This window comes from Mytilus edulis, chromosome 12, assembly GCF_963676685.1.
Source record: "Mytilus edulis chromosome 12, xbMytEdul2.2, whole genome shotgun sequence".
NCBI lineage: Eukaryota > Metazoa > Mollusca > Bivalvia > Mytilida > Mytilidae > Mytilus > Mytilus edulis.
Window position 1 is genome coordinate 59,179,604 of NC_092355.1, and position 15,774 is coordinate 59,195,377.

At 31.4% G+C, this 15,774-nt stretch overlaps 1 protein-coding gene across 1 annotated transcript; it reads left to right on the top strand.

Moving 5' to 3' along the window:
• The first annotated feature begins 4,722 nt into the window (after positions 1–4,722).
• Positions 4,723–11,880, top strand: LOC139499274 (perlucin-like protein). Its single transcript, XM_071287944.1, has 6 exons — positions 4,723–4,882; positions 6,354–6,611; positions 7,754–7,827; positions 8,960–9,044; positions 10,943–11,164; positions 11,873–11,880. The coding sequence occupies exons 2-6, from the start codon at positions 6,368–6,370 to the stop codon at positions 11,878–11,880; spliced, it is 633 nt and encodes a 210-aa protein (XP_071144045.1). The 5' UTR covers positions 4,723–4,882; positions 6,354–6,367.
• The last annotated feature ends 3,894 nt before the right edge of the window (positions 11,881–15,774 follow it).

Sequence of the window (15,774 nt, forward strand, 5' to 3'; positions counted from 1 at the left end):
GTGCAAACAATTAAAACAGAGGGATGTGCTTGCCACTCAGAAATATTTCCTAAAAGTACACAGATTGATTTTGCATTTTTCATATGACATAAAAGGCTCAAAAGTATCCGAAATACACTTCAAGACATTTTACTATACTTGTAAATGTGAAACAAAAATTACGAACTCCAAGACAAATTTAAAAGGTAAAGTCCAAACAAACTGATTAAATCAAATGTTACCAATTAACGGAACATGTGAACAACAACAGCCATATTTCTGACATGACTTGGTTGAGGCATTCATCGATTAAAACAGATGGATGTGCTTGCCAATCAGAAATATTTCCTAAAAGTACACAGATTGATTTGAATTTTTCATATGACATAAAAGGCTAAAAAGTATCCGAAATACACCTCAAGACATTTTACTATACGTGTAATGTAAAACAAAAATTACGAACTCCAAGACAAATTTAAAAGGTAAAGTCCAAAAAAACTGATTAAGATGATTTGCTTTTTTAATTATTGACAAATGTTTTATGCTATGGGTTAAAACATAAAATGAAAAGTTGTAAACATCGGAAACAAACATCCCTATAGTCGCCTTCGTCAACGGATGTGACTGTTTAATTTTGATACAGTTAATGGCCAGATACATAGTTTTAATAATTACTTGGTATACCTTAAAACAGGGTATGAGTGTTTTTGGATATTTGATTTGAATATTTGTTGCTTTTTGTCCTACTACTGGTTCTATTATATGTAGTGAGTCATTTGCCATTTTTAAAAATGAGCTATTTCCTTTTTGTAGCAGCCATTGATAGTTTTGAAGTTTTAAGTCTCTCTAGATAACTCATGTCTTTGAGAGCTGGTAGCTGATTGTTACCCATCTTTTGACTCCTTCTATTTTATCATTTTTGTTTGCATGGGGGTCATTTTTTTACATAAATAAGGCCGTTAGTTTTCTCGTTTGAATTGTTTTACATTGTCTTATCGGGGCCTAGTATAGCTGACTATGCGGTATGGGCTTTGCTCATTGTTGAAGGCCGTACGGTGACCTATAGTTGTTAATGCCTGTGTTATTTTGGTCTTTTGTGGATAGTTGTCTCATTGGCAATCATACCATATCTTCTTTTTTATAGTCTTAAGTAGTTCTGACCTTAGTTTTATAATTGTATGAATGTCTCAGTACCCAAGTATTTAAAAGTTCTTCTGCGAACTGCAAAAATGGAACTGGCCTTAATCAATTTTTCGCTTATGTGAGTTCTGAGTCGATTATAACTCCTATGTTTTTTTCCTTTTTAACCTTTGCTATTGTATGATTTAGAAGACTATAATTTGGTTAGTGTTCAGTGTTATTTGATTTCTTACATAAAATCATGTATTTACATTTATCCGGGTGAAGTTTTAGTAGCCATTTGTCAATCCATGCTTCCATCTTGTGTACATTATATGAATATTAGTAAGGTTTTGTCTGAGATTTCAAATATTGACACCAAGCGTGTACGAAAGAGGGCCTTTTTTGCCAGCAGATACAACATGTACAAGCTGATGGCTTGACAAAAACTCAAAACTAGATTAACAGTTATCTCTCAAGATGATAACATTATCATTCCTATTCTGTACATTGATAGGGGCTGTGTCGATGAAAGCATAAAAGGTGTGGTTATGAATATGAATGTACATAGTGGCTCTAGAGTTAGGCAAATAAAGGGATACTTCAGAAGAAACCAGATTCATTTTTTTGTAAATGCGACTTTAAATGTGTTTGAAGTCCCAATGAATGATATGAGTGCGAGAGAAATATATGGGATAGTGTGTAAGTAATCATTAAGTGGAGGGCAAGGTTTTGTGCATTATCAGTGTAAGAAAAACAGCTGTACTGTCTGGTAGGTGTAAATGTAAACAAGTAAACATACTTGATTCTAAAATGTATGAAAATTTAGTATTTTATGCATGCGGTAAATAGTGCATCTTCTTTTGCTTTTGATTATTGTTCTTCATTATTTAATAAATTTCAATCTTTTGTGTATAATATGCCTTATTATTCTTTTCAAATTTTGTACAGGTTAAAACCAATTTTAAGCAATATTTTGTACATGTTATAACATGTACGAGGTACTTTGTACATTTCATAACTTGTAGTTTAGCATTTTACAAATTATAACATGTACAATATTTTTGTACAACCTGTACAAAATTGCAACGTGTACACGACATATACATGTAAATATAACTCGAATGAAAAGACGCATTATTACCCATTTTTATTTCTTATTGTTTTTAAAACCCATATCTGATTTTGATTTTGATTAAAATATTCAAATACCAGATATGGGTTTCAAAAACAATAAGAATATTAGCGACATGATAATTAATCATTAAGTCGAAGAACCCCTCCACAGGAGGCTTTATAATATAGTGTATACCTTGAAACAGATGTAATAAAGACATGACACCGATTTATTTCAATAGATCTCGTATCTGAGATAACCCACGGTTTCTTATATGTCCATGTTTCTACCCGCCAGGGTACCTACACATATTTCTTCAAATGCTAAACATGGAGACTTTTAAATATTATCATAAAGATGATAAAACAAACACGCCAGTATACCCTGATTTCAACAATATGACATTGATAAATACTATCTCTACTATATCCCATGTAGACTTACGTTGAAGTAATTAGTGATAAAAATAAAGACAATAAGTTTCTTCATTAATTAAACAAAAGTGCTGATCAACTTGGTCAGTTTCTTCAGTCTGTAAAAAGACTAGCTACAACGTAGACCTATATGCACGTGTAGTTAATAAATAAAAAAACAACTGTTATGAAACAGACACACATCTATCTGTGATACTAGATACGAAATAAATACCTAAAGGTCGGCCTCTGATGAGGGTTTACCTCGGAATACTCCCGAAAGAACCCGAAACATTGCATATTAAATTCTAAAGAATTAAGCAATAAAAACTACGTAGTGTCAGGTCATAGATATTGATACCATACCATGGATAAGTGGGTTTATGGTCTTTTTATAAAACTAATAAAACTAAAATAATGCGATGACGCCACTGATAGACATCTGAACAAATTTCACAATAGCAACGTTTGTATGATATGAATAATTCAATATGAATGGTAACAATTGTATCAGCTATTAAGTGAATGGAAGTAAGTTAGATATGCCTTTCATCATTGTAATGTGACAATTAAAAACAGACACGCGGGTTTTTGTCAGGTTGGTCACAGTTTTAACAAATAGTAACACCTGATAAACATTGTACGGATGACCCATTGTCTTACACAACGACTTTAAAATCGCTACACGTTTGGAAAGGACAATTTGCTTTTATTACCTTATTAAGAATAAAAGTAAAAATCCATCAACTGAATACTATTTTAATATTCATATAGGCAAACTTTTGTTTTAAAAAATGGATTTCGGGATTTGGGTCCAACCAGAGAAATAATAAAAAAACAAATTAAAAACAAATAGCATAACAAAGCAACACAGTTGAAGTGTCTTGAGCAAATCTTTTTTTTTTAAACTGGTAAAAAGGACCTGTAACAGCGACAGACAAGAAACGTTTATAAGATATCAGCAGTTCAATATACTGTTAATTGTCAAATGGTTCTACCAAACTATTATCTTTTACCTACGTGATGATGTTAACTTTCAAGCTGTTAACTACAATTTGTTCAGCAGTAACGTTAACAAACCCTATGCTATTGACATATATCTGTTAGTACGTTACAGTCGTCCACGTCACTCTATATATGTTTTAGAACATATTGTGCGCCTTGCACACATTTTATTTAAATAGAGTTATGTTTTTGAAAGACTGCAATCGTCAGAAGATAAGTTTAATTATCACCATCTCGAATTGATTGACCTATACGATGTGTTTGTGTGTCAACTAAATTACGACATGTTTGCGCGGTCTAATATATTTACATACCAGAAGATTAACAGACTGTGTTGAATTACTGACTTACATCTTAACTGATTGTGTATTCGCACGGAGGATGATACATAACAGGAGAAGCTTACCATGTGGACGCAAAATCAGTTGTTTGTTTGTTACTTTGATTTGATCTCAATTGATGACTGAGATTTGAACATCAATTATCTGCTGTTTCTTAATACGAGTAATGTGCTTTTTACTAATGAACGAAATCATACACAACTTGAAAGGTGAAAAAGGGAAACACCATGAGACCTCTGTTCTATTATCTAACAATCAATTTTGAAAAAAAATCATTTTAACCTTTTTTTTTCACAAACAAAGAAAACAAACATTACATATCAAAACGATACGAAACAAAACTATGAAATATTTCATGATATGATGGATTGATTGATTGATGTTTAAGTTTCGTGGAGGTCAATTTTATTGATGGAGAAACCCGGAGTCCACGGAAAGAACCACCTACCTCCAGACAATATATTGGAGTTAAGCGCACCTGACTCGTTTAAAATTCAAACCCACAACCTAAGTGTTGACAGGCTCATGATACATTAGTTCGACTACATTTCGGTCATCGATGCCCCCTTTTATGATATGACATTTAAAATATAATCTCTTCAATTAATGCTAACGATTGCGTGTCTATACGAGTCTTTTTTAAGTAGTAATTACAATTACATGTTAAGCACTTCCTAAATCAAAAGATTAGTTAAATAAATGTTTAAGCACGTCTGAAGTAGAAGATAATATTTATTGTTAGGTCTTCAAAGAAACAAATAATTTTAAGAACTCTTCAAGTACAATATAAAAACATATGTTACGATCTGGCTTGACTAGATTTTTGCCCAACATAACGTCGGGGAAGAGACAGAACTACGTTGTGAAAGAGAATTTGAGAAAAATCATCAATTAGTAATTGGCATTTGGTGAGTACTCGTTTAATATATGGATGAACTATTCTTTAATGTAAAAGATAACGGAATAAATTGCAGTGTTTCATTATTTGTTCATATATAAAGGTACATTTATTGTATATTGGTATAGACAGAGAAGTAATCCAATTCCAAATTGTACAGAATCTCCAAGCCTTATAGACACTTTCGGAAATATCAAGATATGACGTTATATAGAATTGTTTAGTCTATACAGCAATCAAGTTGATGTAAGGGCCAAATTTGGGACAAACTTTATGGATTGACGTAAGTTTGACTATACAGGAAATGTTCTACCAACAACTCACATATACGAGTCGAGCACACTGACATGTGCACAAAACCAACGAGTAGGTTTCAAGATAATCAATAACAGAAAACTAGTACAATTTGTTGTTCAATTTGATAAATTCGTTACAAACTTATCCTTACGAGCTAACATATCTAACATATGATATGTAGAACGTTATTTAGAAGCTATCTATTTATTTTTAATTCGGTTATTCTAGTATCAGTCCTTTTGCTGATATATTTCTTTACAACTAGAAATGTTTGAATTAGATATTTCAAGTTTCTTTCTTTAACATTTGTGTGTCGATAACTTAAGGACTTCCAAATATCAATTAAATTATAAAAATCGTGATCAGAGATTAAAATGATCGTTATCACTAACTCATATCAGATTATTTCAATTCTTGATATTGATTTTATTTTGTAATCTAGAAATTGTGATTAAAATCGTGTTTACTAATTTCGTTGCAAATCTCTTTAATTCGTGACATCAGATTAATTGTTTTTTTTTAAGGAATTGAAAAATCATGATGCTGGATAAGAATCGATATCACAATTTTTTTTAATTCGTTATTACTTTGATTTCTTTGATATAACGGTTTAGTTTGTTATACCTAATCTTAAGAATTAGTTTAGCATGATCATCCATAGTAACAGATTTCTTTAGATAAATCGGTGTTCAGATTTCATTTTTTTTTTATAAAGATTATAATGAATTTTATTCGTTATCAAGAATGGTACAAATCTATGATAAAGAATTTGATTTGTGGCAATAATGGGAAAAATATGTAAGACATAATTCTACGGATTTGTAATCTCGAATCCGTGATAACAATTTAAGATAAATGAAAATGTATGTCACAAATCATTATAACGATTGTAATCTCTGATCACAACTTTCTAATCGGTGCCCTCGAATTAAAAACGCAGTTTTAAAGATACTAATTTGGCTTCCGTATGTTTCACATATATTGTTCAAAATTTAATTAGCAAATCAATTTGTGCAAATTGTTAAAGTGAATTACAAAAATAAATCAATTAAATATAAAAAAAAATCATAACAACTAAGAATAGGTTATCAACGAGTCGCTGGCCAAGTTTCTTCGGTTAATTAACTACGTAGTATATGTTGTTCATCTTGAAAAAATCAATCTGTTTGTTTCTGTTTATTTAGAGCATAGACCAGTTATGTTAGTAGTAACATCTATTCTTCTTGTTTGCATATGCAAATATACAATGTGCTTACCGTGTTTGACTAATGAATCAAAGAAAAGCTTCAATGACACCAGAAAAGCTCTGACTGCTCTTGAAACATACATTGGAGAGACTATTAATACCTTAGAGAGTAATTTGGGAACACTTAAAAGTGATGTTGGGAGCAAAATTAAGAATCTTAATGGTAAACTAAATGTTTTGGAGGATGATTTCAGTAGTAAGTCTCATTTTAAAAACATTTATATAAACATAACAACCATATATTATTGTTCACTATTTCATACAAACTGGTTGTTGAAAAGCAATTTCATTTGACATATTGTTAAGATGACCTTGTCAGAAAACGCGCATCATAATATCCCATTTCTCTACAAAATCTCGCTATTTCATTGGTTGGCAGGCACCCCATACAGTATATCATATTCTGATACATATCGACTGAATATGGATCTGATACCATAGTACAAGGTCAAATTCTCATCACGCCTTATTACACTTATTATCGCCAACCAAAGAAGTTTTTTTCAGAAGCGTTCATTTATTAAATGATATTGCATAAAATGTTCAACCGTACCAAAATATTGAATTGTTTTACATTTGTGGAATAGGTAATTATATTGACAGTACAAATATGTCAGTTGTTCTATCACTTTTACACCATAGACATCAGCTGTAAAAATGTAAAAATAAACAAAACAGTACATGTATAATATTTGCGCAAAGAATTTGTGAAAATATTTATTATTACATGCATTACAATTGTTTTATTAGTTTGTCGACACTTCTTTTTTCTTTTTACTATTCCATGTCCATGGTAACATCATGGGAATGTCAATGTTATTAGCTGTTAATTAATTTACTGTATTTGATGGGTTATCAGAAACTAAACATGGCATAATCAAAGCGAAGATAAAGGTACTAAAGGGATATTCAAACTCATAGGTCGAAAACAAACGGTTGTTATTAGTTTTTTTCACCTAATATATTTTGCATATCTTCATGTATTTTCTCGCTGTGTTGAAGACCCATTAGTGGCCTTGGGGTTGTTTCGGCTCTTTGGTCAGGTTGCTGTCTCCTTGACACATTCCCCATTTCAATTCTAAATAAGAATTTGAATTGGTATCTTTTTCTGTTTGTCGCTCAACGACACGTTACAATCAGTAGACAAAATATGATTAAGAAAAAGATAAACCACACATCAGATTATCATATTTTCTACTATGAAATATCAGCCGCATGAAAACAGATGAATATTTACGATATCTTAATGCAGAGAACTGATATCTGATATTTCGTTGATAGTGAAAAGTGAAACGTGAATGCTCTTCACAAATTAAATAACAGTTATTTGTATTTCAGAGCAGCGGTGGTTGAAATACAATGGACATTGTTATTATTATGCAAACCAAAATTGTGATTGGTTCACAGCAGAGGTAGGTTAAAATTTTCATTTATCACTTATAAGTATGCTTGTTATATATAAAAATGTAATCATTTTGGTAGATAAAGTAATGTACTGGTCTAACAAGTTGCTTGTCTGCATCCAAAGTGCAATGGTACCTTCAACTGTTCAAACATGGAAACAAAACTCTTACTATTCCTATGATCGTATTGAAGTAACCGTACTAAATTCTCAAAAGTGGTATATTAGGCAAAACAAAATACCTTATAGAAGTTTAACTATTTCTTTGTTCTGCCAAGTTTACGATTCTTTTCTATAGTTGTATCATATATAAGACTAGTCGTTTATAATTTAAAAGATTAAACCCAATCAAGTTCTCCTCAGTATAAATGGATAAGTATGTCGATAGATGTTAAGAACCAATTGGTCTGTCATCTAATTTGCCCTGAGTATGTAAGGAATTCTAATATTTTTTGTCAGTACCATTATAATTGCCTAACAAAAAGAAAAACGAAAAACAGGACGTTGACATAAGTGATGTTAAACTTGCATGGATGAATATTGAGAGTTGTTAACACGATTTGCAATTGAATATTAAAGAACCCACAAAAGTCTATTTTTAAAAGACAATTTTTAAATAGTTTAGAAAACGCTATTGCACACATGGTTTTAACATATAAGAAATTTATTCACATCATTACCATTTATCATATAACCTTAAATGAACACACTACGTACATAAACAATGCCACTATTTATTTATATGATTACATTATTACAACCTTAGACTTAAGGTTTTAGTATATTTCGTTAACAAATATCAAATATATTATTCAAATAATTTTATAAATTGTTTTACATATCAATTAAAATGTGAACATTCTTTTTGGTCAATGTTGAAATTTTTTTGCCCTCAAATCATTTATGTTCATTTTGTTTTACAGAAAAACAATGGCTAAGCCACAAATCAAGTTCCTGTTTTCCTTGATAATCGTTAGTTGACCTCTGTGTTTCTTCTCCGTATTTGTGTTGCTGTTTAGGGAGGGGTAATATTTTTTGTGAAACTTATTGACCTTATAAAACAAATGTTCTGTACTCAATCATAAAGCTGCAGCTTTTTGAAAAAAGATTATCGTAACTTACTTAACTGTATTTTTTTGTAGCGTCGATGCAGAGAAATTGGTGGATACATTCTGAAAGTGGACAATTCTTCCGAAAACACATGGATTTCTGATAACAAACCAAACAGTAGATGAATAATTTTTATTTTCGTAAAGAGTTGTAGTGTTGTCGGTTATTTTTGATTTTAAAATCATACCGCATTTTGAAAAATATAAGGATAAAATAAAATACATGTGCCGTTTTCATACAGCTAAATATATGAACCACTTTAAATTTCTTTCATACAGACGTTAGGTTATTATCCTGACAATGTCGTAGTAATTACTTATAATAAGGATCACAAAATACTAATCCATTACAATGATTTATTATGGGTTGCACATTCCTCTTTCATTGTTTTCCTGCTATAAAATAAACCGAACACGCAGTAGCTAAGCAATTAGTCATTTAGAAATAACATATCATACACGAGCAAATTGTCCCGGTAAGACAGAAACAAAACAACAATAGTCGTATCATGTGTGCATGTGAATATAGACGTACTATGTAATGGATTATCACCACGAAATTGAAATGAATTCAATGAAGGCATGTTGGTGTGAAAATCATTGAAATGTTTAATCGGCGAAGATTTTTCTTTTGCATGTGTGGGACTAAAGAATAAATAAATACTTGTGAGAAATATCGTAGTTCATAAGGAACAATATATATGTACTGTTTTCAATTTTAATCGGTTGGGTGAAAATTTGTCTTTTTATTTTACCGTAATAATAGAGCTTTGCATAACATTGTTGAACTATCCACCAAAGTGACGTATAGCATGCATACGTATTTAAAATGAAATACAGAAACATACATGCATGATACACTGATAAACGAAACATCAAGAAATTAAGAATGACTAAATGCATGTACAAGAAGGGACTCACCTTTTTATCAATACATTTAATGAATATACACGCAAAACAATTAATCAAAAATTCAGGAAGTTTATCTCTGGCGAATATAAAGTATATTTCATTAATCCACTGTGAAATGGTCTGCCATTTCCATTTTTCTCCAAACAAAGCATGGTTGGTTACATGTTCGTAATTTACTTACAAATTTGGGATTTATTTTTCAAAATCAAGTAAACTGAATCAGAAAAAAAAATCACACTAGCCTAAGTCGAATACCTAAAACTTGCGGAACGATATGAATAGTGAACATGACAGTTTATAACACAAACTCATTTGCCATAAAGATCGAGCAACATATTTAGTATGTAATTTGGTTATTTTTGTAGTTAAGTACGGTTTCATTTCGAGTACAACGTTAATTCATCGCGTCTAATGAGTAAAAGAAAAGGCAGGATGAGCAACTTGGCCAAAAAAAAAGGCGGGATGACGATTTATGATCATCTATGTACAAAATAAATTAAGATAAACTAATAAAAAAAAAGTCAGGACCGAACAGACTGAAAAAGAAAAAGACAGGGCAGAGATTACAACTAAACAAAATGCAGGACAAAATGTTTTATCCAAGTCCCCAAACCCCAATCAAAATAAAATGGTGGTTCCTTTAATCCAGAACCAATTTAGAGGAGACAGTTGAATTAAATATTTCGACGTGAGTTTACAGTTTAAAATTTTACTATTCCACAAATTATAAAATCAATGAATTTTACATTCACATGTATAAAAGCTAGAACTGCCATGGGATAATCTAGAACACAAGAATGTACGTGAACACGTAGATGGAAATTTTTAACGATCTTGACAGGCTACATGAATACTGATCAGTCCATTCAACTTTATAGTACGCGTGTTCTATTTTCGCAGGTGAGCGGTCGAAGGTTTGAATCGACAAATGACAACGATCGTTTCTTTACGTGTTGATCCAATAAAGTTGTGTTTACTGACTATGTCGTGGCACCTTTCGCTAAACTTGATTGCAGTTGAGTGTAAAGGTATATTGAAGTGTAACTTTTCCATCTTATTTGTATGTTTTTATTAAAATATCAATAGACATTGTTTATTTTGTAGAAAATGCTTTTTACTGGATTGGATTGACAGACCTGAAGGAAGGAGATTGGCGTTGGACTTTCGACCAGTCACGCCCGACGTACAAGCCATGGCAAAGTGGCTTTGGTGCAAGAGGAATCGTATATAATTGTGGTGCTTACAATTATGGATCAAGTTATTTCAGACTTTGGATTGATTGGGATTGCTCGTCGAACATTTACTACATCTGCGAAAGTAACTTTTGTAAGTAAACTTGCTGTATCACTACACGTTTCATATAGAGAGAAACTATTATTAAATAGAAAATTTAAAAGATATATAAAAAATATGTTAAAAACATATAAGGAAATAACCAAGAGAAAATACACGTTAAGGCATATAAGATTATAAACACTATAGAAACTAAATACTAAGGTACAAACATTCCATCTAATTGAAAACCTGATGTAAAGTGAACACACCTGCTTCGGAATGGCAATTAATTATCATTCCGGAGATAAATCTCATGGTGTTGCTCGTGACATTAAGATTTATAAAGAAGTTATATTCAGAACCGAAAAAAATAAAGTGTAATGGAATGGGTTTGGACTAACAATGCATCAACATATTTGTAGTCTCTTATAAAACAGATATTACTGCACGATCAACCAATTTTTTATAAAGAATCTCTTATTGAGTTCGAAAGAGACGGTTAAAGAATTGTAAGACTTAGTCCAAACAGATGTGTTGCAGTGATGTCAATTCATTTAAAGGGAAAGATCGTAAGGGAAATTTAATTGTTTTTTTTTTTGTTTTTTTTTCATCTTTGCATTATGGAGAAAATTAGAATAATATATTATTCGATAGGGTTCATGGCGTATACACAATTCATCATTATTATATATTTTTCTGCATGCTGTTATGGAGAGGTATAATCATATGATGACAGGATTATGATTTTTACTTTTTCAGGTTTTTAAAGTTAAGAAAGCAGAGATGAAGATATTTTTTTTGTCTGATTAAAATTAGTTTGTACATGTTGTACAATACTGAGTTAATTATCATTTTTCTGGTCGAATTGTTAGTTAGCTGCTGTTTTTGTATGATACATTCCTAAGAGGGGGTTCTCAATTGGTAATCATAAATCTTAATAAAAAAAATGACATACAGCAGGCCTTAAATATCCACACAGAAAACTAACGATTTAGCACCAAGAACCTTACATAAAACTGTTTTGAATTCATGTGCTACGAAATATGTTTCAATTATAGCTTCATTAATGGCCTTTGACGGAATTGTGGCAAAACAATTGCTAATGATCCAATTATCTACCAGATTTCCTGTGACAAAAATGAATGAAATGACGAGTCGTCATACGATCTTCAACTATGAGAAATCTCTTAACCGTATTTCAACTTTAACTTATACAATACAATTAACGAATAAACAAATAACAAATAAACAAATATGACAGACATAATAAATCAACGACAACTACTGAATTACTGTTCCTGACATATTATTTCATTTGATAAAGATATGGAGAGGTTAGATGTCAAAGGATCTGTAATCCAATAATATACGGACATTGCTAATCATGATCGTTTTTGGATCGAAAGAGACCTTACAAATATTTTCTTGAAATATTTTCTCAGTGTCATGAAAACCAAAGAACGAATTATAAATTGGGAATACAAGTAACAACTATACTTCATAAAGTATACAAGTTTCTTTTCATAAAATAGAGTGAAGCACGACGGCTGTCACATGAGGAGCAGGATCTAGTCCCCTTTCCAGAGAACAGGATAACACCACGTATATATAGACAATGATAGTGCATTGCCTTGACATATGAACGATATAAGGATGAGGCTTAAAAAGTAGAAATGCCATGCTCTTCCGAGCTTTTTCCCCGTTTGGGGCCGAATCCTTATATCTTTGATATGTCAAGTCAATGTACTATTATTGTCTTTATACTGCAATCTAAAAACATTTTCAATTGTTGTTTAATGTGTTAATGTTGTTTATTTGATTTAAATACTAGTATTGGGGAAAACCCCCTTTTATAAGGCCTCATATCATGCAGGCGAAGACATATACAACACGATGAAATGTACATTGATGGTGAACGAATTCGGTTGAATATGGACTAAAATATCAACAATAAGCATAAAGCATAATGACTTATAAGGTTGCAAACAAAAAATATTAACAAGTGAAATAAGTTGTTTTCAAAAATTGTAAAAGAAACACGGTTGAGTCGTTCCACGCATCGTTGTATACCTTGGAAACAAGAAAAGGTTGAAGAGGTTGTATGAATAATTAAATATATTTTTGGCAACTGGTTTTGAATAATGATGAGAAAAAGTGATATCGGGTCAGTGACTGTATATGACGTAGAAATATACAGTCAACGCATGTTGACTGCTCAAATAGAACGAGTGCAATATAAAAGATGGTTTCGTAGCGCTCAGTATTTACTTTTCTATGGTGTGTTTTGTGTATTGTTGTTTGCCTTTTTGTCGTTTTTCGTTTTTGTAAATTCATTGTCAATTTGTATTTTTTCAACCTATGAGTTTTTATATTCCTTTTGGTATCTTACGTTACTTGAGGTTAATATTTTTTTTTAATTATTTGTTCTGCATTCTTAAGAAATCTTTGTCGTCGTCGGTCGTCGTCGTCGTCAGTAAACTTTCACAAAAATCGTCTCTGAAACTGCTGAGCTAAATTCAACCAAACTTGGCCTAACTCATCGTTAGGGTATATAGTCACAAATATAATGCCGATGACCCCGTCCATCAACCAAGATGACCGCCATGGCAAATAATAGAACATTAAGATAAAATGTATTGTTTTGTCATCATCCCTGAAACTAACGCATTTATAGCAAATCTGACAGATTATATGTTCATCAGGTCAAGATCCATCTGCCCTGTAATATTTAGACAAATCGGACAACCCGTTGTTGTGTTACTGCCCCTGAATTTGTAATTTTAAGGAAATTTTGATGTTTTTGCTTATTATCTAAAATGTGAGAATAGATAGCGATAAAATGTAAACAGCAAAATTGTTCAGCAAAGTAAGATCTACAAATAAGTCAACAACACCAAATTGTTTATTGACCCCTTAAGGAGTTATTGTTCTTTATAGTAAATTTTTAACAATTTTTCGTATATTTGTAACGTAATTCAAAGATGAGTAGACTATGACTCTTTATAGGAGTGATTACCCTTTAATGAGTTTTTTTTATATCCTTTTTGTATTTTGAACAAAAACTAAAAAAGATAGAGAAAAACTTAACATGTTAATTAAATGATCAGTAATACAAGTTCAACCAAACAGATAGTTTTCATGAATTATATTCCTGTCTACAATGTTATAGAAAAAAGAAAAATTACAAAAATACTTAACTCTGAGAAAAATACAAATCATAAAGTTCCTAATCAAATGGCAAAACAAAATGGCAAAACACATCAAACGAACGGACAGCAACTGTCATATTCCTGACTTGGTACAAGCATTTTCAATTGTAGAAAATGGTGGATTGAACCTGATTATACCGTCAAATCTCTCACTTGTATGACAGTCGTATCATTTGTAGAGTGTCCTTTGTATAATATGCTCATAGACCAAGGTGAGCGACACAGGCTCTTTAGATCCTCTAGTTGTTATTCTTTTGGGGTGTACATGCCTTGACCAAACTATATATTATTAGTTAAATAAATCCTTTCGTTTGGATTTAGTGGTATTTATATTTTGACGTTGTCATGGGGAGTCCAAGCATGCACTCATAGATGTTGCAATTTATTAGGAAATAAAATATACATTTTAGAATGCTTCGGCCGATCAAAATTATGGGATCATATGAAATGTCTATGTAATGTGAATATCTATTATTTAAAACATGATATGTTTCGGAGAGTATATTGAGTCGTTGGATGTACTTAAAAAAAAAAAACGTAATAATTGAACGAAAACATTTTTTTTTTCTTCAGAATTTTGATTACCGTTTAGACGTAAACATATATGCCATCTTTGTGATCGTGGTGTGCCGAAGTGGATTTTCACTGATTGTGCATATTGTTCTGTACGGTATGTGGTTTGCTAGATGGCTAGGACCATACCGTGACTTAGAGTTGCTTAAGCCTATGTAGTTTGGTCTCATGTTGTAAGTTTTATCATTGGCAATAATACTACCTCTCATTATTTATTATCTCAAAACTGACACCTAGAACGAAAGTTTTTCTTGTACATCTGGGTCGATTCATAGTTAAGACACATTATATGATATGATACATATGATGTATAATCATACCATTACTGATTGCAACTTGTTTGTTTAAGAAATATATGTGCACTACGAGTAAAATGCAAGGAAATATTTGTTTATACAAAACAAAATGTTTTCATTTATAAAGTGCTTTAATCGGATATTCCGCATTATCTATCAACTTGTAAAACAAAATATAACGTCATCAATACTAAATAATTAACAAAGACTATATAGAAAAGTACTTAACGACACGGGATACACCGTTTGTCTCATAATCACTCCTCACTTGGTGATCTCCATTAGTAGCTCTGACTATATCCATGTCCCCCAGCAATGACATAGATCCATTGCTAGTAAAGGGAAACAACGCTTTATAAATATCGTGTGCCAAAGATATTTTGTGGATACACCTGCATCAGTAGCGTTTAAATATAAACAGTTCAATTGATATTTTGTAGTGTGTCTTTTTGTGTTGTGATGTTACACTATTTTTTCAGATAAGGATGAAGGTTGGTACCCATTCAAACTGTTAAACCCGCTGCATTTGTTGCATCTGTCTTAAGTCGGAAATCTGATGTTCAGTAGTTTTCGTTTGTTGATG

Excerpts from the sequence above, each read along its gene's own strand:
- LOC139499274 (XM_071287944.1), top strand. The coding sequence starts at position 6,368 with ATGTTAGTAGTAACATCTATTCTTCTTGTTTGCATATGCAAATATACA. Across the intron at positions 7,828-8,959 it reads GTGATTGGTTCACAGCAGAG|CGTCGATGCAGAGAAATTGG; the intron begins GTAGGTTAAAAT and ends ATTTTTTTGTAG. Across the intron at positions 9,045-10,942 it reads TTCTGATAACAAACCAAACA|AAAATGCTTTTTACTGGATT; the intron begins GTAGATGAATAA and ends TTTATTTTGTAG.